Raw genomic sequence first — 24,469 nt, 5'->3', positions numbered from 1 at the left:
TCTCCGCACACAGCACTCTGTGGATTCCGGTGGAAATAAAGCACTCTTCCTCTCTCCTCCAGCAGTATCGTCACTACCAGGTCACCTCCAACCGACTTCTGTTCACTGGACTACTGCCTGGACCCCAGAAGACAGCCTCCACTCCGCGTTCCACAGAAACCTATCTTCACCTCTACCGTATTTCAAACCGAATAAAAAAATTTACCTATAAGCTCCCAACAGCCAGATACCCCACTCCTGGTACCAAATTATGTAACCAGTGGTTAAATGAAACAACACAGGATACAAAAATTACTTTTGGGGCTTTATTCTGGCTGCTGCCTCTATGAAGGACAGCGGTCGAAAGGAGCAAGTATTTATAAACAAAAATAATACAATTTAAATGATAAAGTCTTTGATTTCTTGGTGTACTAATTTGGTATGAAAGACAATTGGTTAACAAATTTAAATCAAATTAAATACAATGCAAAGAATGAAATGCATCCGGCTAACAAAGTACTTGTATAACAGTTAGCACAATTTCGGAAATGAAATACGGTAGAGGCCAGTCTTTGCACGTGTCCCACGTGTTATCAAACCAGATCCAGCTCGCACATACACTCACAGGCGTCTCACCAAACCTTAATTGGGTGTATATGACCAAAACCAGGAGCTCTCGTATGTTATCACTCTCTCTCTTCGCTGAAACTAGCCCATACACATTACACGAGGCAATGCCGTAAACGAGTGTCGCAACACCATCTCTTAAAGGACCCACGACCAATTTATGCCTAGTGTAATATTTTGTTATTATCATCCCACTTGGCTACACTAATAACGTGAATATATTTTTCATAAACAAGAAATACTAAATAAGTGTTAATAAAGGTGCTGACAAGTGATCCATGAGAGACAAACTTTTGTCTCATCTCCATTTCTCCTGTTTATTCAGGACTTTTAATCTGTTGATCTTTGTTTCTCCAAACACTGACAATCAGCAGATAAACAGAGGAGTGTTTATCACTGAAACTTCAGCATGAGAAGAAATCATTATAAGAGAGAGGGAGCATGACAGACCCTGGAGAAACTCTGTGACGAATAAAGAAGAGCAATAAATAAAACACGTATAAGGGTTTTGAGATCTTTTATTATCAAATATTTGAGTATTTTTATGGTTCTTTTGTGTTTAATCCAAGGATTTAGCGTTATATCTTAATGTTTAAATGCAAGTTTGTTTTGAATAGGCTTAGATTTTGTTAATTTTACCTAAAGAAATCCTGATGTTGTTCTTTGACCTGTTTCAACACACCAACTTGATCAGAAGCTCCACCCTCTTACAACACTAACCAGGAAGAGACTGACTTGTTATTTATCTTTTCTGCCATACTGACTTTGTCTCGACAAAAGCAATAAAGAATCAGCGATCAGTGGAGTACGAAGGGGAAAACTTTACAGAAGAATTTGAGAAGTTTGTTTCTAATCAAGTTTGTTTCTGATCTTTGTGATTCTCATGGTGATTCATTTTTGAAACCGTCGATCAGAAAGTGAAAGTAAAGTTCAGATTGCTGGAGCTCAAACAGTAAAAATGGCTTCAGCAGCTGAAGATGATTATATTTGTCCTGTGTGTCATGAAATCTTCAAGGCTCCAGTTCTTTTATCATGTAGTCACAGTTTCTGTAAAGAGTGTCTTCAACAGTTCTGGAGAACCAAAGGATCTCAGGAGTGTCCTGTCTGCAGGAGAAGATCCTCAAAATCTAATCCTCCAGTTATTCTTGCGTTAAGAAACTTGTGTGAGTCGTTCCTGAAGGAGAGAAATGAGAGGCGTTCATCAGGGTCTGAGGAGATCTGCAGTTTACACAGTGAGAAACTCAAACTCTTCTGTCTGGAGGACAAACAGCCTGTGTGTTTAGTGTGCAGAGATTCAAAACAACATGACAATCATAAATTCAGACCCATCAGTGAAGTGGTTTCATCACATAAGGTAAGACAAATATTTCTTGATTCACATGTAAAGAATCATACCGAGTCACAAACACAGTTCCGGTTACTAACGTATCCTTGGTCCTGATGAGCAAAGATCTGTGTGCGCAGAGTTCCTCCTTCGATTGGGCTAAAAGCAGTCAATCATTGAGGTAATTCAGGAGGCGAACTCCCATCTGTCTCAGGGGGAGAGGGCCGCATCCACGAATATCATAAAAGTACGCAGAGCAAGAGACAGTCAGAATGGTAGGACTGTATTATTTTGGTAAGCCCCTTCGAACATGAATCTCAAGAACTGTGATGAGAGACTATCTGGATATGAAAGTATGCGTCCTTCAGATCCACTGATAAAAACAATCAGATCTGTGAAAGGATTTATTTCAAAGTTAGCATTAGCATTCTGAACGGCCGTCTTACCAGAGTGCGGTTCAGACATCTCAAATCGAGGATGAGCCTGAGTCGCCCTTCGCTAGCAGAGGTTGTGCTTCAGCTCGGAGGACGTGAGCGTCGATGTCTGAGACTGAAGTGTTAGTCACACTCCTGAAGCAGGGGGGCCTGCGGGAGAACTGGAGCGAGAAACTCCATTTGATTATTTCTAAAACCCAATCTGACATGCCAGTAAAAGCTTCCCAATCCTGGCTCTGGGTGGCGAGGGGTTGAAGAGGCTGATGTAATAATAATTTTAAAAATTATTTGTTACATTTATATAGTGCTTTTCTAGGTACTGAAAGCGCTTTGCAATAGAGGAATTTCTTTTTTGCAAAAGGTATTTGTTTTCTATTTAAAGTGGCACATGATCTGTGAAAAGGTGGTCCACCAAACTGGCCATGCCACGACCAATCGCTTGGGCCGTAGACTTAGTGGCACGCAGGGCGAGGTTGGTCACGCTGCACAGCTCTTTGAAGGCCGCCGGGTCAAGACCAGTTTATAGGTTTTACCAGTTTATATACCAGTTTTTAGGGGCGCACCATGACTTATAACTAGGCTTGGGTATCGAGTATCGAGTATTGATTGGAACCGGGACTAGCTTTGCGATTTTCCCGGCATCGTTCAAAAGTTTAAATTTCAATTCCTAGTTTCGATTCACAGTCAGCTGGCTGGAAGAAGAAACCGCTGAACACTAACGAAGAAGCGTCCACCGGAAGTGTTGGCATAACCGAGCGAGTCGAACATGGATAGTGTGCGTCGGCGGCCCAAAGTGTGGCTTCACTTTTCTAAACAGAACGAAATCTCGGCAAAATGCAACATTTGCGACAAGATTGTTCCGTGCATAGGAGGGTGCACGTCGAACATGATAAAGCACCTCCGAGTTCATGGAGTAGAAATAAATGTGTGCCCCGTCTTTGACGCGCTGCGCAGACCCAGCGAACGTGTTTTCTCCACAGCAGGAGATACTATCTGTCCAGAACGCTCACGCATCCTGCCTGAGAAGGCAGGTATGATCATTTTCCTAAACAAGAACTGTTTCTGACGTTATACTGTACCTGCTGCTAATATGGACTGGGTTTTACAAGTTGTTTCTTATTGTTTATTTGCTATTCTGCACCAGGTTAGCCCATCAGTGGGAGCACGGTAACAAGTACCTGCAGCATCATACACTCATGTGTAAATGTGTTTTCATGAGGTTTTCAAAAATAAAGCTCTCTGAGGAAAGTGTACCTCTGTGAAAATATATTCATAATTTATAATATTTATATTCAAGTTCATAGATTTGATATTTATATTGTAGTTGAAAACAGCCCTGTGAGAAATTCATAGTAAAGTTCATAGAATTAAAATTGATGGAGAAGGTCAGAATATTTCCTTCAGAAAGACTGTTGGTTAGCAAGCTCATTTAAAATATCCTAATAGATATAATAATCGAGAATCGTTAGGAACCAGAATCGAAACAAGGAATCGGAATCGGAATCGTTCAAATTCAAACGATACCCAACCCTACTTATAACAGAGTTTGCTCAGTCCTCCGCTTCAGAGACATAGCGTCATCAAAGTCCTCCTCGGAGCCGCCAATTGAAACCATGGCACTCGCTCCAGATGAGGGAAGCAGGGAGCCCTGCAGGAGCAACACTCGTGGCACGGCATTTTGCAACAAATGTCGCTCAAATTTGCTCTTTTCTTAGTGACATTGTCTCTTGAAGAGTTGCCGGATAGCCCAGAGGAGAAGCGGCGAGTCAGCTTTAGCTGTCGAAGAGCCGTTAATCCGCTAGTTGAGGCTTGTTGCAATGATGAGTGATGAGCAGAAAGGCTCCTATCTTCTTCTCTTTGGAGACAGCGAGGAGATGATCTTCACGTTTGAATTCTAATGAAAACAAAAGAAGATATTTTGAAAAATGTCTGTAACCAAACAGTTGATGGACCCCATTGACTTCCATAGTAGGAAAAAAAAATACTATGGAAGTCAATGGGGTCCATCAACTGTTTGGTCACAGACATTTTTCAAAATATCTTCTTTTGTGTTCAGCAGAAAAAACAAATTCATACAGGTTTGAAACAACTTGAGGGTGAGTTAATGATGACAGAATTTTCATTTTTGGGTGAACTATCCCTTTAAATAGGCAGTCTGCCCCGTCCGTTTTGGCGGGCTGAAAAGCCATTTGTCTGTAGAGGCGCACAGACGTGAACCAATCAGGCTTCAGTGTTCAGTGTTGATCTGATTGAACAGGGCTGCAGTGATCAGGACTGGTTGTGTTTAGTCCAGCTGAACTACATTATAAATGCAGTTTGATAGATTTGAGGAATTAGTAACTATGGGGGCAAATACATTTTCACGCCGGCCCAGTTGGTATTGGATAACATTTTTGTTTCAATAAATTACATTGTCATTTACAAACTGTACTTTGTCTTTACTCAGGTTGCCTTTGTTTTATGGTAGGTTTTAATTTCTGAATCAATTTAGTATGAGATGGGGGCAAATACTTTTTCACTGCATTATATGATCATATCACTGTATTGTCTTCTCTTCACTGTAATCTGGTGTTTTATGTATTTTTGTTCAATTCTAGGAGGAGCTCAATACAGCACTGAAGTCCTTACAGGAGAAACTTAAAAGCAATGAAAAAATGAAAGCAGAGTTTGAGGAAACAGTTCAACACATCAAGGTGAGGAAACAGAAACGAGAGTCATTTTCATTACAGCTGTTGGCTCACTATATACAGTTATGATTTGATATAATGGATAACAGTTTATTATTTCAGTAAATGACTAGCAGCAATCTGCTTCTGGATCCGTTTTATGTCGGGTATCCGAGTTTATCTTGGATATTAATTATGTGTGTCGATTGAGATGATTGAAGTGAATGTGCTTTGATTTCAGTCTCAAGCTGAGCACACAGAGCGTCAGATTAAACAGCAGTTTGAGAAGCTTCATCAGTTTCTCAGAGATGAAGAAGAAGCTACAGTCACTGCACTGAAGGAGGAAGAGGAGCAGAAGAAGCAGAGGATGAAGGAGAAGCTGGAGGAGATGAACACACACATCTCAGCTCTTTCACACACAATCAAAGACATGGAGGAGATGATGAAAGCCAATGACGTCTGCTTTCTGAAGGTCTGATTTCAGATCATTGGTTGATTGATTGATGTTTGATTGAGTTCTTGATAATAAATGGTGTGTTTGTTCTGCAGGAGTTTCCAGTCTCAATGGAAAGGTGAGTGATCTGCTCCTGTCTCTGGTCTCTCTGGTTCTGATCCAAAGCCACTGCAGTTCTGACTCCTGAATGCTCTTCCAGAGTCCAGAGCTCACAGCCGGATCCACAGAAGGCTTCTGGAGCTTTGATTCATGTGCCACGATACTTGGGCAACCTGCCGTTCAGAGTCTGGAAGAAGATGCAGGACATCGTCCAAAACAGTGAGTCTGACTGCAGGAGATCTGAGCTGACATGATGGATGGGTGGAGAGTTAGAGGTTCTTTATCACGCAAACAGATATAGATAGATTATAGATAGATAGATAGATAGATAGATAGATAGATAGATAGATAGATAGATAGAACAGTCTGGTGTTTGTTAGATGATTAGAATTAGTAACATGATGGTAATACAATCATCAAATTGCTTGCATGTTTTTGCAAGATGCTAACATGATGCTAGCTTTATTAACATTATTAACTCTTTAACATTATGTTAGCATTGTGCTAACATGATTAGCATGCTTCTGTGTTTTAGTTAGTGTTACGTCCCAAGATGATTTAATTTTGTCTAAGGACATTAAGGGAGTAACATTTATTTTGTCTTTAGAAAGTACAATACAAAGAGTGGTAATAATAATAATAAAGCAGAGGAATTCAAAGTAGGCCTATGAGTATTGATTTATTCATATTTCCAGCCCATAAACACAATGGGAAAACTTTAAATTATTCCAAATATGAGTAGTCAAACAAAGATAAAGAAAAATACACTGAAATTCACCAAATAAAAAATGAAGAGCATGAGTGTTGCCCAAATCAAAGAACTAAATAAAACAAAACACCTCTAACTATAACCATGAAATCTAACCTAGCTAAATCAAAGAAAAATCAAAAAGAAACATCTTCGGCGTGCTAACGCACCCCTTAACTTACCTCCACTAACTAACAAACAAAAATTACAACTCAAGTCAACACTCCCTAAACCAGGGGTGCCCAATCCTGCTCCTGTCGATTGACTGTCCTGCACAGTTCATCTCCAACCCTAATCAAACACACCTGCCTTTAATTTTCAAGTGATACTGAAGACCTTAATTGGTGTGTTTGATTAGGGTTGGAGATGAACTGTGCAGGACAGTCGATCGGCAGGAGCAGGATTGGGCACCCCTGCCCTAAACTAATGAACTAATACATAACATACGCTACATGTGGCACGATGTATGTCACGTGACATTCTAGCTTGCTCTTCAATGAACACGAGGACACAGTCAAAACCGATCAAAACTAAACACAACAGTTAAAGAACTAAATAAAGAAACAAATTAGCAGCAAATGAGGGACACAGGTCCAACATGGGCTACATAATAAATATCTACGAGGCGCGCGAGCGCACATACAACCAAAGCCCAACCAAAGCTAATCGCTATCGCTATTAGTCAAAGAAGCCAACCACCATGTCTCTACAATGTTCTGGTGCAGAGTTATAGGTCTTGCTGAACAGCTGCTAAGGTACTCTGTCTAGTTGCTAGGGAGTGGCTTGGCAGCTGCCAATCAGTTACTTCAAAGGCTGCTTGCCAGTATGAATGATATAAACCAACCGCAACTCCTCTATGACATTCAGATTAGAAGATATCCCTCTTTGGATTTTGGTTGCTAGGGTGCTCGACAATGGTTACTAGGGCGTGGCTAGGAAATGTTGTAGGTGATTCATGATTGTAAGTCAAACACAACAGACAGTCATAATAAACTAATTTAAAACAAAACACAATAAGAGACAATAAAATGAAGACGATTAAATGCTGCTGAAGATCAGACACACACTTACAGTTTTTCATCTACAGCATAAATCTCAACAGATCTCATTGATTTATTGTTATTTAACTTTCTCAAAGTATCAGTTCCCTTTTGTGGTCACTACAAGTTACGTCAGTGACGATTGAAATTTGGGTTTCGCTTAGAAGCCTATCACCTTTGAGTATTACAAAACGGGCCAATGGCAGTGGAAATGCCATGGGTCTGCGGAATTTGCATGCGTAACTCCGCCCTACCTTGTGGGTATATAAGGAAGTTCGCCGCAAAATGCAGATATGTTTCCTGCTGAGGAGCCAAGAGGTCCTCTTCACTCCTCTTCACTCCTGTAGCCTGCATTCTCTCTGAATCATCGAGTGTTCTTCGAGACGAGCTTCTTTCCAGTCTGTGTTGGTGTCATAGGTGATTCCAGCGAGTTTCACATTCCTGTCTGCTGATCTGTGCAGTAGTCTGCATCCAGCGTGTGTGTTTCTCCCTGGCCGTCTCAGCGCAGATTGCAAAGTTTCCTCTCACAAAAAGAGCTTGCACGGGCACGTCTTTTTAAAGATGTCTTGCCCATGTGTTTCTGTGTGCGGTTGTTCCGTTCCTTCTTCTGATGGGCAAGATCGCTGCATTTCATGTTTGGGCTTAGAACACGCAAGGGCAGCTTTCATGGATGAGTTATGTTCTCACTCTGGGAACATGACCATCACTGAGCTGAGATCGAGACTCTGTGACCTGTCTAAAGGTAGAGTCCCCTCTGCCACACCCCGATCTGTCCCCTCCACGAGAGGTGACACTTTGGCTGGTGGCCAGGGTGATCTGAGAGTTACGGTGTGGAACACTGCCCCGACGATGCCCCACCCCCCTCTGCAGCTCAGCAACCCGCGAGTGTTTCAAGTGTCGCCGCGGGGCCGTCTTCGGATGTGCCTCGTATCGCATTTGGCGCTCCAGAGGAAGAGTCAATGTCGATTGCCGCATCACAAGGCGAGATGGATTCTTCTGGAGATGATGATTCGGCTGTGCTGCCGCCCTCCGGGGTCCCAGCACTGTTTGATTTGGATTCAGAACTGACGGCTATGCTTTCCCGGGCTTTCGGGTTAGCACAGAACCCTCCGCCCTGCCCTGAGCGCTCGCGGTTGGATGCTTGGTTCTTAGGGGCTGCATGCGCTGACTCCCGTCTGCGCACACCCCCAGTTCCCTTCATCCCAGAGGTGCATGAGGAGGTCACAAGATCCTGGAAGGCCCCGTTGTCTTCCCATGATCGGTCGGCGGCCTCCTCCGCCTTCTCTGCCCTTCATGAGGCCACGGTCCATGGGTACACTGGGGTTCCCCCCGTTGAATGCTCGGTTGCGATGCAACTGTGACCGCAGAGTGCTTCGACGTGGCGTGCTGACCCAAAGCACCCCTTCCAAGGCCTGTAGGTTTTCGTCCACTCTCGTGGCAAGGTCCTACAGAGCTGTGCGGCAGGCCGCCGCCTCGCTGCATGCCATGGCCATCCTTGAGGTCTACCAGGCCAGGATGCTCAAGGACATGCACGAGGGAAGAGCTGACCAAGGGCTCTTTGATGTGCTGCATGCCGCCACCGAACTCGCTCTCTGGGCGACAAAGGTGACCACACGCTCCCTTGGTCAGGTGATGTCCACTAGTGTGGTCCGGGAATGACACCTGTGGCTTAACCTGGTGGAAATGCGAGATGCCGAGCGGACTCCTCTGCTCGACTCTCCTATCTCCCAGGCAGGCCTTTTCGGCGGCGCAGTCGAGGACTTTGCCCAAAAGTTCTCGGCTGCCCAGAAACAGATTGAGGCTATTGAGCACATACTGCCCCGGCGACCAGCTGCTGCCTCCACCCAGTCGCCGGCACAGTCAACTCAGTCTGTTCGCCGCCGAGGGCGTCCTCGTCGACTCCCGCCCCAGCCCAAGCAGCAGCCTTCACCCAAGCCGCGCCGTGGAGGTGGTCCCAGGAAGGCGCCCCAGTCCGCTCAAGTCCGCCGCCCGGTAAACGCCAGGCCAAGCGGCGCTCCTGATGCGGACAGCTCAGAGATGGGCCTCAGTTCAGTCGAGGAGGTGGTAGCAGGGCCACTCCTTCCCCCGGTGGAGGGCCGGGGGAGAATCTTTTGTTCTCTTTTTTGTTTGGCACCCCAATGTGGTTAAAGACAGAACTAACTCTCCCATCTCTGAGCACCCAGAGTACACGGATGACAGTGTGCGCCGCTTATGAGCCTCGCCACTCTTGTCCCCAGAACCCTGTCAGAGCAGACCCCAGTGGAACGCACGTCCTTCCCTGGTCTCCTCTGTCAGGACGCGTTCTATGACTGTGCCCCCACACCGGGACGCTCCGCCTCCCCACTCCGGGCCAGTCATACCGCTTCGCTGCCCCAACGAGGGTACGTCTGTGGTCCCCATGACACCACTGGTACAGTTTTTGGGAGCCTGGCTTCAGCTTCCCAACCTGTCCCGCTGGGTCGCCAAGACCATCAGGCTCGGCTATGCGATTCAGTTTGCACAATCTCCTCCCCGCTTCAGGGGTAGCAATGCCCCTATTATGCATGCGGAAATCGCTACCTTACTGGTGAATGGTGCGATCGAAATTGTCCCTCCAGCTGAAATGAAGTCCGGGTTTTACAGCCCCTACTTCATTGTACCAAAGAAATCTGGTGGGTTACGGCCAATCCTGGATTTGCGAGTTTTGAACCAGTCCCTCTACAGGATCCTGTTCAAGATGCTCACGGCCAAACACATTTTCGAATGCATCCAGCCATTGGTTCGCAGCGATCGACCTGAATGATGCCTACTTCCATGTCTCCATTCTTCCTCGACACAGACCGTTTCTTCAGTTTGCTTTCGAGGGGAAGGCATATCAGTACGCGGTTCTCTCATTCGGGCTAGCCCTGTCTCCTCGCGTCTTTACGAAGGTCGTCAAGGCAGCCCTTGTGCTGCTTTGGCTACACGGGGTTGGCATCCTGAATTATCTCGACGACTGGCTGATCCTAGCTCACTCTCGAGATCAGGTTTGCGAGCACATGGACCTAGTGCTCCGGCACCTAGCTTGTCTGGGCCTTCGGGTCAACTGGGAGAAGAGCAAACTCTTCCCCATGCAGAGGATCTCTTTTCTCGGTATGGAAATCGACTCAGTCGCCATGTGCGCACAGCTTACAAGCGAGCGTGCGCAGTCAATGCTGACTTGCCTGCATCACATCCAGAGCAAGAGTGCGGTTCCACTTAAATCCTTTCAGAGGCTCCTGGGGCATATGGCATCCGCAGCGGCAGCCACAGTACTCGGGTTGCTTCATATGAGACCACTTCAGCACTGGCTACACGATCGAGTCCCGAGGTGGGCATGGCAACATGGCATGCTCCGAGTACCAGTTACTCCAATCTGTCGTCAGACCTTCACCCCGTGGACAAACCTCAGCTTTCTACGGGCCGGAGTGTCCTTAGAACAAGTTTCCAGACATGTTGTTGTCTCAATAGATGCCTCCACCACGGGTTAGGGTGCCATGTGCAATGCTGCAGGACCTGGACAGGACCTCAGCGCCTTTGGCATGTCAATTGCCTCGAGTTGCTGGCTGTACGTCTCGCTCTGCGCCGCTTCCATGCATTGCTCAAGAGCCAGCAAGTACTAGTCCGATCAGACAATACTGCGACTGTAGCGTACATCAACTGTCAAGGTTGTCTATGCTCCTTCCGTATGTCGCAACTGGCCCGCCACCTCCTCTTACGGAGTCAGAAGCATCTGAGGTCGCTTCGAGCCATGTATATTCCAGGAGAACTGAACTCTGCAGCCGACAAGCTCTCTCGGCTTCAGCCCCTCCCTGGAGAATGGCGACTCCATCTCCAATCGGTTCAGCTGATTTGGAAACAGTTCGGCAACGCACAGGTAGATCTGTTTGCCTCCCACGACTCTTCCCATTGCAGCCTGTTTTACTCCCTGACCGAGGGCACGCTTGGCACGGATGCACTGGCGCACAGCTGACCGCGGGGCCTCCGCGTTTCCTTCCTGCAAGAAAGGTTGGAGAGAAGGCTGTCTCCTCCACCCTTAAAGTATATGTTGCCGCTATCGCCACACATCATGATGCAGTTGAGGGTTAGGGTTTCCATTGGAAAGCATGACCTGGTTATCAGGTTCCTGAGAGGAGCGAGGAGACTGAATCCTCCTTGCCCTCCTCTCGTGCCATCTTGGGACCTCTCAGTGGTTTTAACTACCCTGCGGAGTGCTCCCTTTGAGCCTTTGCAAGTTGTGGAGCTTTAGTTCCTGTCAATGAAGACAGCGCTCCTGCTTGGACTGGCCTCCATCAAGAGGGTAGGGGACCTGCAGGCTTTTTCCGTTGACGAAGCGTGCCTGGAATTCGGGCCGGCTAACTCTCACGTGATCTTGAGACCCTGGCCTGGATATGTGCCCAAAGTTCCTACCACCCCCTTTCGAGATCAGGTGGTGAACCTGCAAGCACTGCCCTCAGAGGAGGCAGACCCAGCCTTGGCACTGCTCTGTCCAGTACCCGCCCTCCGTGCCTACGTAGACAGAACACAGTGTTTCAGGACCTCAGACCAGCTCTTTGTCTGTTATGGTGGGAAGCTGAAGGGAAAGGCTCTCTCCAAGCAAAGGTTGTCTCACTGGATAGTGGATGCCATTTCTCTGGCATACCAGCAGCAAGGCCGACCGTGCCCCCTTGGTGTGAGAGCCCACTCCACCCGGAGTGTGGCCTCCTCTTGGGCTCTAGTGCATGACACCTAGCTAACAGACATCTGTAGAGCTACAGGCTGGACGACACCTAACACATTCGCGAGATTCAATAATCTCCGAGTGGAGCCAGTATGCTCTCATGTACTCGCTTCAACTAGCCGGTAACTTGGATCCGCTCAGGTGTCTTCACTTGCTCACCATTCCACTCCACGGACTGGATCAGTGCGATAATCTCCTCACGTGAGTTTCCCCGAGAAACCCTGGGTTCCTCCAGCACTGCTGACGTCATCGCCAGAGTTTTGCCTCCGGCAGCTTTCGCGGTTGGCTAGGTGCCTCCATGTGCATGGTTCCCCCGTTGGGTGACCCCCACATGTGTATTTCCACGGTAAGCCTCCTTGAGCATGTGTCTTTCCCTTGGCAAACCACCTTGCCACCCCTGGGGTTGAAAGACTCCACCCTTCGGCTGGACACCCCAGTGATTTTCCATATGTAGCCCCTCCGGGCCATATGTGTATTCTAAGACCTCCCTTCGGGCGGGCATATTGTGTTGAATACCTTAGTATTCCTGTGATAAGTAGGACTCCTTCATCCGTGCCAGTCTCACGACAGGAAGCTCAGACTTACGCAGGGCACTGGAAGACAGCTGAGAAGATGGCGTGATTAGACTGGAACCCCCATTTCGTCGTCACTGACGTAACTCGTAGTGACCATGAAAGGGAACATCTCGGTTACGTATGTAACCCTCATTCCCTGAGTAGGGAACGGAGACATTACGTCTTCCTTCCACTTCCGCTGTACCGCTGGAAACGCTGGAGTTCATTCTCGGCTCCTCAGCAGGAAACATATCTGCATGTTGCGGCGTACTTCCTTATATATCCACGAGGTAGGGCAGAGTTACGCATGCAAATTCCGCAGACCCATGGCATTTCCACTGCTATTGGCTCATTTTGTAATACTCGAAGGTGACTGGCTTCTAAGCGAAACCCCCATTTCGTCGTCACTGACGTAACGTCTCCGTTCTCTACTCAGGGAACGAGGGTTACATTCGTAACCGAGACGTTTCTCTAGATGTACACAAATGTCTGAATCTCATATTTAATGTTTGTAGTTGATGCCATTAACCCCCTGAGGTCGGCTATCACGCCGGCGCGATAGGCTCGTTTTTAGCGCAAAATTGCCACCGGACAAAATTGCGATTGTTAACTCATGATTTCTGTTCTGTCTGTGCGCACCAATCTTGCACTTCTATCTACTCCTCAACCAGACCACCTAGAGACTTCGGGTTTTCGGCATTATGTTAAGGAAGGTCTAATCTCGGGAACGCACCAAAAAAATCCAGGAAAAGATTTACTATCTCTTAGTGTTGTGATCTAGCCTGACTTCGTCATACTCATATTCTAGTCAGAATGTGAGTCTGAGACTGCTCCATAGAGATTTGATTATGGGGCGTGTCTCAACCGAACCAGGAAAAAAAAAAAACTCTGCACTCAATTGGATAGACCTACAACCAGTCAGAGCAACGGAGTAAATGACGCATGTTCTTCATTCATATTTTCAACCAACAAAATGTCGCGGCTCTCTGTTCCTCTTTTAAAATGAATGCGCTGTGGATATCTTCTATAACAGACGCGATGGCGGAATCTACACATGATGTTTCATAAACAAAGTTCAGGAGAAGCACGTACAAATAATCAATCCAATCAACTTGTCATCAAACAATACCATGTCTAACGTTACCCTATATCAGCATGAGGAAGCATATTCACTCTGTCAACTTACCTAACACTCCTTGACAGTTTTTCAGCATCCCTCCACCACCCCGAATCCTCACTCTTGTCTTGTTCTCTCACAACCAGGAACACGGGGGAGTATGGCTACCGAGCCCACAGCCCTCGGACAGCACGTCATATACGCATTTAGTCTATCTGACTTATTTGTGTGAAATCTTATAGGCTATAAGCATTTATTCTATCTGACTTATTTGTAAATGTGAACTCGTGAAATCTCAATTCTCCAGCTGCACTCGTCTTTGTTGTAAACTAATTCAAATCAAGCACTCTTTGGTGACGTAGGTGATTACGTTACCGTTGCTCATCTGTCCATCATCGTATAAAGCCCGCCCTGACAATTTGATTGGTCCGAACAATTTTTGTTCGGGCATAATAGCTCCTCAACGGAGCGAGTCCAGACCGAACTTCCCGACCAAAAAATATTGTGGGCGGGGTTCGGGCTGGCACCCAGGCTAGTTGTGATCCCATGACGTGAGAAAATTGCGCTAAAACACTCACTGAGTTTTTATTACTTGTTTCCTTATCAGTGCAAAAAAGAATCAAAATACTAATATTAATTTTTATCTTTATATGCTTGTGCTATACATCAATCGATCCTGTTAAGTGTGTATTTTTTTGTGAATACTCACAATAAAAACAAAGTGTTGTGCTTTTTGCCAAATAAAGAAAAATAAACACGAAGCGAGTTCTGCCTTCTCTCTGTCAGTTAAGTCCATTCTGAAACGCGTCCGAAAATGAACCATAACTCAGCGAATACTCAGTCAAACAAGCATACAGTCGCAATTCTCTTCTTTTAAATGAAGTTTAATTTTATAATTTTATAAAAAAAACAAATATTCTCAGTTTATGCAATCTGTATGAAAAGAGCGAGATGTCAGTCGTTCTCATCTCAGCTAATTATTTTTAATGTGACCCTGCCCACGGAGAGCGCGCGCTATTCAAACGCAAATGACTGAGGCAATCCTGCAAACTGTGAACACCCATATCAGCTCGAGAAAACACATCAAGTTTATTCAGATCATTGTACTTGTTTACACCGTCTCGCGGCGCTGTGAGGAGTAATACTATAATGGAAAATGTACCTCAGAAGTGCTGGTATTTCGAGGAGCAACGGATCCTGAGCTATGGAATACTGTAGTAAGTTTTTTTTTTTCATTCTCAAGTGAATCGCGTTTCTGTGTGTGAATGAATGAACGGCAGAGATGCGCGCTGTTTACCACAACTCGCAAAAGACGGTTTAAATTTGAATCGCGTTTCTGTGTGTGAATGAATGTTTCGCTTTTAGCAAACTGTATTGCTATAGGCCTACTGAGTAAAAATCGACTGAAATATGTTGAAATAAAATGTATTTGTATAAACAACGTATTAAACTGCAAATTAACATTTATATTTCTTATAATAAAAACGAAAGACCTATGTTACAGACAACATTTCGTTGATTAGTTTTGGATAGATTATACATTTTTACTGTAAAATATCTGCCACCTCAAATAAGCTTTTGTTTGCCAATTTTTGCTCATATGTTAACATTTATATGCCCTAATATTTCATAAAAACAACATTACAGTCAGGTGAAATATGAAAGACAACATTTTGTTGACTAGATTTGGGTACAGTTTTTACTGTAGAATATACTGCCACATCAAATAAGCTTTTGTTTGTATGTATGTATATATATATATATATATATATATATATATATATATAATACTATTTTTCAGAGGTGGGACAAAGTCATTGTTATGCAAGTCACAAGTAAGTCTCAAGTCTTTGCCCTCGAGTCCCAAGTCAAGTCGAGTCAAAGATGAGGCAAGTCCCGAGTCGAGTCAAAAGTCAAAGCCAACAAGTCTCAAGTCGAGTCCAAAGTCCTACCATTTTAGTTTCAAGTCATTTCAAGTCGTCTTACCACAGAAATAAAATGTATACAAATCATGTATGTCTGTAAGATTTGTATTTATTTAAACCTCTTTTTATACAATGACATTAATCAAATACAGTAAAAAACAGAAAATTTAATTTTCACAAAAAATTTCACATGAATTTATTTCTTCTGCTGAACAGAAAGAAAGATATTTAGAAGAATGTCAGTAACCAGGCAGTTTCTGGGTCCCATTGACTTCAACGGGGGATGCAATTGTGATGCAATTATTAATAATTGTGATGTAATTTTTGCATCACAATAAGTGTATTGTGATTGTCAAAACATTTTAGTAACTAAACTGAATTTTATTATGACCGCCGCTAGCATAGCTAGCGAAAGCGGTCAAATAGGGATTGTCAAAGTTTTTTTTTTTTCCCGTCATCTACTGAATTTTTCGTCAACGATACCAGGGACACCGAAACACCGGGGAACATGAAATTTGGTGGGCATGTAGCCCCACTAGACTTTTACGGAAAAATTTCGTTTGGTCCCCGGGGGCCACTCCCCCCCCGCGCTGGGCCCCCCGAAACCCAAAAAATGCAGTTTTTCCTAAATAACTACCTGAACCGTGGCACCGAGGATGAAGAAATTTTTATGGTATGTTGGTCTTAAGGGCCCACATCAACCTAGCCCATAATCACTCATTTGTGATTTGCGCCCCTTCCCATAAAAAATGAAAATGCAATATTATTCTGCTTTAATCGCCCCTATCTTCAGTTGAGATGTTCAGAACTGCACCATATTTCATGTGTATGATTAACTTGACATCCTCTGGGGGTATGCTAAGTTTCGTAGAATTTCATCCATGGGGGGGTATAAAATAAATTCATTTATGTGCACATTTAGTGACTGTACACTCATCGGCCTGTAGATGGTGGTGTTGAGCGAAGGGTTGCTGGTTTAGGATGATACTGTCACACACACACATGCAGCAGGAATACAAACAAACGCAAGCATGCACACACACTGACATCCACACGCACAGACACACACCCATACACACACATACAAATCCACATGCACAGACACACACACACAAACACACACATACGCGCACACACATGTACGCACGCATACTACATACACGCACAGACACACACACACGCACACGCACACACACACACACAGACACACACTATGAATACATTTTATCAGCGTTATGGACATAACATGAAATACACACACTTTACAAGTGTCCTACAAACTCTGTGAATTATTAAACAAACTGCCGATGTAGCATGAAAAAGACTTGCTTGAACACAATAAGTGTGTTTTTGAAACTCATTTTTGTAATACATTATGTAGTGAAAACCACTGTTATGGATGTGACGTTTTCACATTATGGATGTTAAGTGTCTAAACTAATGACTTTTGATATAAAACTTAAATAGTAATGGCAAATAATTACAAAACTCTAAATTATCCATGATCCACAGGAATACTCCAGACAGTCTTTTAAAATATACAACTTATATACATAAACACGCAATACAGCCAAATTGCTCCACGTCATTTATTTTTGTGGAAAGCCAGTGCAGGCCTGAGCGGCGGTCATATTTTGTACCGCCATGCGGTACATCTAGTTAGATTTAGTGACAACATGTTACAATGTTTACATGGTTCAATTTCTGGTAAGCTACGCTTTTTTATTATTTCAGTTCAATTCAATTATTGTGATTTGATTTAATATTGACTCATTTGGATAAATATTAGGTAGGCTACACAAGATAGGCATTAATTTTTCTCAAGAAAAAAACAACTCACCTAATGATGTAAACATACAGAGAGCCCTATCAGCTGGCAGTATTATTTAAGGTTAAAAATAACACAAATTAAATATAATGCGTTTTTTTATTTTTTATTATAAGAACAACTTTATTTAATGATATAAGTAAAAAATATAATATACATGCAATATAGTACACATATTTAGCAAAATACTCTCTATAGCTCTTTTTTTTTCTAGCCAACTAACGTGCCTATATTATGGTCATTAAATGGCTTTCCTGAGGTAAATGTTATGTGACATAATTGTTCTCCAACTGTTTTATTGACCCCTTTGATTGATGGGTCGATATTATGTATGAGGAATATACATTTCGGTAAGTTGTACTGTATCTTTCAACAGTGTTCATTCGTGTTTAACGTTATTTACTATCAGCTAGAGATGATCGTTCACGTGCCGCTAGGTATCTGTCGTGTCACATTTACAAGCGCCAAAACGGTATTTATTGTCTGAATTTCGTAATAAAAGTGACAGAATCTGAGAGCAGAGATTTTTTTATATAATAAGTAACCTGCTCGTGCTCTGTCTAGTCTGTCGGTCTCCGTGTCCTCTTTGCTTCGCGATTTTTCTGTGCGTGAGAAAATGGATGTGTGGCGTGAGAGCGTGTGAAAAGAATGCGTGAGAGTTGGCAGCTATGTAGCAGCTAGTAAGTTACGGTACATCCAATAAGGTGCTTAGCATTCGTTCAAATTCGTAGCATGCGTTGTTGCTTGTTGCGCTTCATTGGTTGTCTTGCAATGTGCCTGCTTAGATGCTGTCGAATCAAAACAACGTGGGACTACAGTGATTGGATGTCGTGCAGGCAGCGCGCGCACTCTCTGCATGCATACAGGTGGTGCACATTTTTTCACAGATGCAGATAAACTGAGAGCGGTGCGGCCGTGTGAACATTTTTTCCCCAGTTTTCATGGGAAGTAGCAAGTCTTCTCGAGTCAAAAGGCGCAAGTCCAAGTGAAGTCACGAGTCATTGATGTTAAAGTCCAAGCCGAGTCGCAAGTCTTTGTACATTTTGTCGAGTCGAGTCTGAAGTCATCAAATTCATGACTCGAGTCTGACTCGAGTCCAAGTCACATGACTCGAGTCCACACCTCTGCTATTTTTGTCAAAAATAAAGTCATCAACTAAGCTGTTAGCTGTTCCAATGTTGGCTTTATTCAAACTAATGAATACATATGATAAAATGTAGGCCTATAATATTTTTTTTACAAAGAAAAGAGTACACTTGAAATATTGTTGAAATTGTAATTATTGTTGTAATTGTAACCTTTTTTAATAAAATAGCAAAACATATTTACAAGATAGATGTAAGCAAAATCTTAAATGGTCAATATAAGTCTTCTTCTAAATATATCTTTTGTCCTTGCATTCATTCTTGTGGCTCAGTCAGTGTCACACCAGAATGAATGACTCATTATGCAAGTCATTACGCATAATGGGTGGGACATTGTATTCTCAGGTGTTAACCACTCCTCGTTCACGCCCCCCTCGCATATAGGCTTTCCAAGCAAAACCTGTCTTACACAATTTAAATCAATGTATTGTTTTTTGTGAACGATAAAGCAAGACTATTTTCACATAATTTTGAAGCCAGAACTCGAAGCGACAACATCCATTAGTCAAAAGTCTTGTGGACACATATTTAGTATGCGTTTTGTGGTCTTATTTCAGCAACTTTCATTTTTATTTTTTTCAATAACCACGCATAAACATTATTCTCTTAAAAATACAAACATCTACATACATGTTGCTCACATATTATGGTAGCCCTGTTTGTGCTATATAGAGTGAATTTACACCTTTGCCATTAACATGTTTATAAATAATGTCAAAACATCCCAAGGGCCCCAAAAACACCATAGACCCCAGAGGGTTAAACACTGATGATAAAAACGAGTGTGAAACTAATAACAGCACTGACAGTGATCAGAGGAAAATGTGTTTGATCAACAGGACGAGTGTCATAATTCCTAATAATCTGTGTTGGGTTCACTCTTGATCATTACATGAAAATCAGAATAAAAGCATCTATTGATTGTGTCTCATCAGCTCCTGTGATTCTGGATCCAAACACGGCTCATCAACATCTCGTCCTGTCTGATGATCTGACCAGTGTGACAAACAATTGGAACAATCAAACTGTTCCTGATAATCCAGAGAGATTTGACTGTTATTACTGTGTTCTGGGTTCAGAGGGTTTTAACTCAGGAACACACTGCTGGGATGTGGAGGTTAAAGAGAGTTCAGACTGGATTCTTGGAGTAACTACAGCATCAAACCAGAGGAAGGGAGATGTTTTCTTCAAGACTGATGTCTGGAGTGTGGAGTATTATCAGTATGAGTCTTTAAGTTCTGGTTTTCATGTTAAACAGGATCTTGATCATGTGAGAGTGAATCTGGACTATGATGGAGGAACGGTGTCGTTCTCTGATCCTGTAACTAACACACATCTACACACATTCACAACCACCTTCACTCACACAGTCTTTCCATTCTTCTGTAATTATAGTTATCCCTCTCTGAGGATCTTACCGGTCAATAGTCAGTAAACGTCACTCCTGTAGATCTGGATCTTCCTGCTTTCATCATGTTTCCAATATTTACTCCATATCACATGAGTAAGAGTGCTGTTGATCTGAATATCAGTACGGTGGCTGTGATTGGGCCGTGATGATCACATGACTGATATCAGCACTACAGCAACACTCAGATCAATAAACAAGAAGTTTTCATTTACAGTGAGGAAAATAAGTATTTGAACACCCTGCTATTTTGCAAGTTCTCCCACTTAGAAATCATGGAGGGGTCTGAAATTGTCATCGTAGGTGCATGTCCACTGTGAGAGACATAATCTAAAAAAAAAAATCCAGAAATCACAATGTATGATTTTTTAACTATTTATTTGTATGATACAGTTGCAAATAAGTATTTGAACACCTGAGAAAATCAATGTTAATATTTGGTACAGTAGCCTTTGTTTGCAATTACAGAGGTCAAACGTTTCCTGTAGTTTTTCACCAGGTTTGCACACACTGCAGGAGGGATTTTGGCCCACTCCTCCACACAGATCTTCTCTAGATCAGTCAGGTTTCTGGGCTGTCGCTGAGAAACACGGAGTTTGAGCTCCCTCCAAAGATTCTCTATTGGGTTTAGGTCTGGAGACTGGCTAGGCCACGCCAGAACCTTGATATGCTTCTTACAGAGCCACTCCTTGGTTATCCTGGCTGTGTGCTTCGGGTCATTGTCATTTTGGAAGACCCAGCCTCGACCCATCTTCAATGCTCTAACTGAGGGAAAGAGGTTGTTCCCCAAAATCTCGCAATACATGGCCCCGGTCATCCTCTCCTTAATACAGTGCAGTCGCCCTGTCCCATGTGCAGAAAAACACCTCCAAAGCATGATGCTACCACCCCCATGCTTCACAGTAGGGATGGTGTTCTTGGGATGGTACTCATCATTCTTCTTCCTCCAAACACGTTTAGTGGAATTATGACCAAAAAGATCTATTTTGGTCTCATCTGACCACATGACCTTCTCCCATGACGACTCTGGATCATCCAAATGGTCATTGGCAAACTTAAGACGGGCCTTGACATGTGCTGGTTTAAGCAGGGGAACCTTCCGTGCCATGCATGATTTCAAACCATGACGTCTTAGTGTATTACCAACAGTAACCTTGGAAACGGTGGTCCCAGCTCTTTTCAGGTCATTGACCAGCTCCTCCTGTGTAGTTCTGGGCTGATTTCTCACCTTTCTTAGGATCATTGAGACCCCACGAGGTGAGATCTTGCATGGAGCCCCAGTCCGAGGGAGATTGACAGTCATGTTTAGCTTCTTCCATTTTCTAATGATTGCTCCAACAGTGGACCTTTTTTCACCAAGCTGCTTGGCAATTTCCCTGTAGCCCTTTCCAGCCTTGTGGAGGTGTACAATTTTGTCTCTAGTGTCTTTGGACAGCTCTTTGGTCTTGGCCATGTTAGTAGTTGGATTCTTACTGATTGTATGGGGTGGACAGGTGTCTTTATGCAGCTAACGACCTCAAACAGGTGCATCTAATTTAGGATAATAAATGGAGTGGAGGTGGACATTTTAAAGGCAGACTAACAGGTCTTTGAGGGTCAGAATTCTAGCTGATAGACAGATGTTCAAATACTTATTTGCAGCTGTATCATACAAATAAATAGTTAAAAAATCATATATTGTGATTTCTGGATTTTTTTTTTAGATTATGTCTCTCACAGTGGACATGCACCTACGATGACAATTTCAGACCCCTCCATGATTTCCAAGTGGGAGAACTTGCAAAATAGCAGGGTGTTCAAATACTTATTTTCCTCACTGTATATTCCACTTCACACAATTAGACCGATTAGAGACAGTTTTAGCATTCATGTTTTCAGGAGAATTGACATTTACCCGATTATTTCAGTCAATGTGTGTTTATTAATTTCTAACTTTTTTGCATCATAATTATATATGATTATATGTCATATTTTTTCTTGTATTACATCAAATCACTGAAGCAGTAAATTCTGCACATTCTCAGTGTTTGTTCAACATGAGACTAAATGAACAATTATTTCAGTTATAGAGGAGAAATGATCATTTGTTCATTGGAATAAATGGATGTAAAAGGTTCTTGCTGATAATCTTGTGTTTTAAATAAATAAATAATATGTGATTATGTGATTTAATGCTCAGAGTGAAAGATAAGGGGCCCTATCTTGCACCCAGCGCAATTGACTTTGTACACCGACGCATGTATCATTCCTATTTTGCACCCGCGCAAAGCGCGCTTTTCCCTCCACAGAAGCACGTCGCTAAACTAGGGAATGAACTTGCGCTCCCTGGGCGGTTCAACGCAAAGAGGAGGCGTGTTCCGGCGCAAACGTTCCTTCATGCTTTTTTGCAGGTTTAGAAAACAATTGCGCCACTAACCAGGAAAAAATAGTTTAAAGTCAGTGGCGCGTTGCGCATGTTATTCATATGCTATTTTAAGGGCGCATGCTTGGCCATAATCAATGTAGCGTGTGCACAACGCGCATACACTTTGATTCTCTCGTCTACACAGAAGCAGGAGTTTTCATTTTTGCAAATCATACATTATTACGATAGATAGATAGATAGATAGATAGATAGATAGATAGATAGATAGATAGATAGATTATTATAAAAGCATACATCTAGCTTACACATTTACCCAAATTATCATACGCCTTTTTAACCGAAGTTAATTTGGGTGGGTTTCTCCATCCCCAACGTCCCTGACGAGAGCGTTGCTCTCCTTGGCTGTGAACCGATCCTGGCGCACGCCTGGCAAATCCGCCGTTATAATAGGAATCCGCTTTAGAACAAAGCGCGCCTGCTCTTAAAGGGAATGTGAGATGTCGCTCTGATTGGTTTATTTCACGTTACGCCCAAACCACACCTATGAATAATGAAGTTCTTCAGACCAACCCATTTTAGATTTGCGCCGGGCGCAAGTCATTTATCCCGCTGGGAAAATAGCAACAGCGCCAAGACCCGCCCACAAAGTTACTTGCGCTTTGCGCTTTGACACTTGCGTTTCAATAGGGCCCTAAATGTTTGGGATAATAATTAGGGTTTAAATCATGGAAATAATACTTTACAGACGTAACATGTTTATTTTACCTTTCTTTCTGCCTTTATTGGAAACTCCTTCAGTCTTCCTTCGTTTGACAGACGCACATTTGTAGTTTTGACGAGTGGCAGAGATTTTCAAGGCGCTGTTTTCCTCATCCATTTTGAAACAACATGTTATTATATATTATTAAATTGTATACAAAAAAATTATTTTTATTAACAAGTGTCATGATTTTTTTGTACTTCGTTATAAAGGCTATTTAGATCAATACTTGATCTATTTTAATACTTTTTTCTACTTTCTTACTGCAGAAGAATGAAACAAAGAGTTTGGAACAACTCTAGGGTGGTAAATGATGACAGAGTTTTAACTTTTGGATGAACTATCCCTGTAAGTGTACATAAGAATAGACATTTCAACTGAGTATGTTTACCTTTTAATTTTACTTTCTTTGTAAATACATTTCTCTATTAACATTTTTACATTTTGCATTTAATAATTATATTAAAAACATATTAAAGAATATTACAACTGAAAATATAAATATTTAAAAACAATAAATAACATTTCTGCATAACTGTTCGATTTGTTTGATCACATTTACACTGTATTTAAAAAATTGTTTCACAGACAGAAGTTAAAGGGGGGGTGAAACACTAAGTTTCAGTCAATATCATGTTAATCTTGAGTACCTATAGAGTAGTATTGCATCCTTCATATCTCCAAAAAGTCTTTAGTTTTATTATATTTATAAAAGAAAGATAGGCAGTACCGAGTCTTTCCGGAAAAAACGAGCGGCTGGAGGCGTGCCGTGTGGGCGGAGCTAAAGAATCACGAGCATACATACAGAACGCGTTTTTGCTTAGAAAAACGTGAGATGGGCAGTGAAATGGGGTGAAAACACAAGGTTTCGAGAGTTTTTTAAAAGTAGAAATGATTTTAACTTGAGCGCAGTGTTTTTAGAACACCATGTCATGCGCGACTTTTACAACATTTGTGTGTGTTTACTCGTGGTTTATGAGGACATGAATTGGTTTATGGATTATTGTATGTGACTTAGCAGTAGCAAGCGGAACAGTTTTGCACATCAGACTAGTATTTTCATAGAAAAACAATGGAATATTAGCGCGTTTCAACGAAGAAGCGCGCTTTGTGTGAACTAGGTTTATTATGAAATAATAAATTTATTTCAACATATTTTCACAGTCTTTGTCAGACATCCCAAGTCTCCCGAAAGTTCCGAGAGTCTCCCGCATATTGATAGCAGCTCCCTGATGCCCGCAAATCAGTTAAAATCTCCCGGAAGTAAGAGAGCAGAGAG

At 42.9% G+C, this 24,469-nt stretch overlaps 1 protein-coding gene across 1 annotated transcript; it reads left to right on the top strand.

Moving 5' to 3' along the window:
- Nucleotides 1–1,367: 1,367 nt before the first annotated feature.
- On the top strand, nt 1,368–20,092 carry LOC307174349 (nuclear factor 7, brain-like; the record flags this gene model as incomplete). The annotated part of the gene is made up of 6 exons (XM_079898108.1): nt 1,368–1,960; nt 4,962–5,057; nt 5,272–5,502; nt 5,580–5,602; nt 5,684–5,802; nt 19,593–20,092. The coding sequence occupies exons 1-6, from the start codon at nt 1,565–1,567 to the stop codon at nt 20,090–20,092; spliced, it is 1,365 nt and encodes a 454-aa protein (XP_079754234.1). The 5' UTR covers nt 1,368–1,564.
- Nucleotides 20,093–24,469: the final 4,377 nt, after the last annotated feature.

The sequence above is a fragment of the Squalius cephalus genome (assembly GCF_949319135.1).
Source record: "Squalius cephalus genome assembly, chromosome: 16".
Classification (NCBI taxonomy): Eukaryota; Metazoa; Chordata; class Actinopteri; order Cypriniformes; family Leuciscidae; genus Squalius; species Squalius cephalus.
The sequence above is the reverse complement of the archived record's forward strand: the minus strand, read 5'-3'. Positions and strand labels throughout refer to the sequence as shown.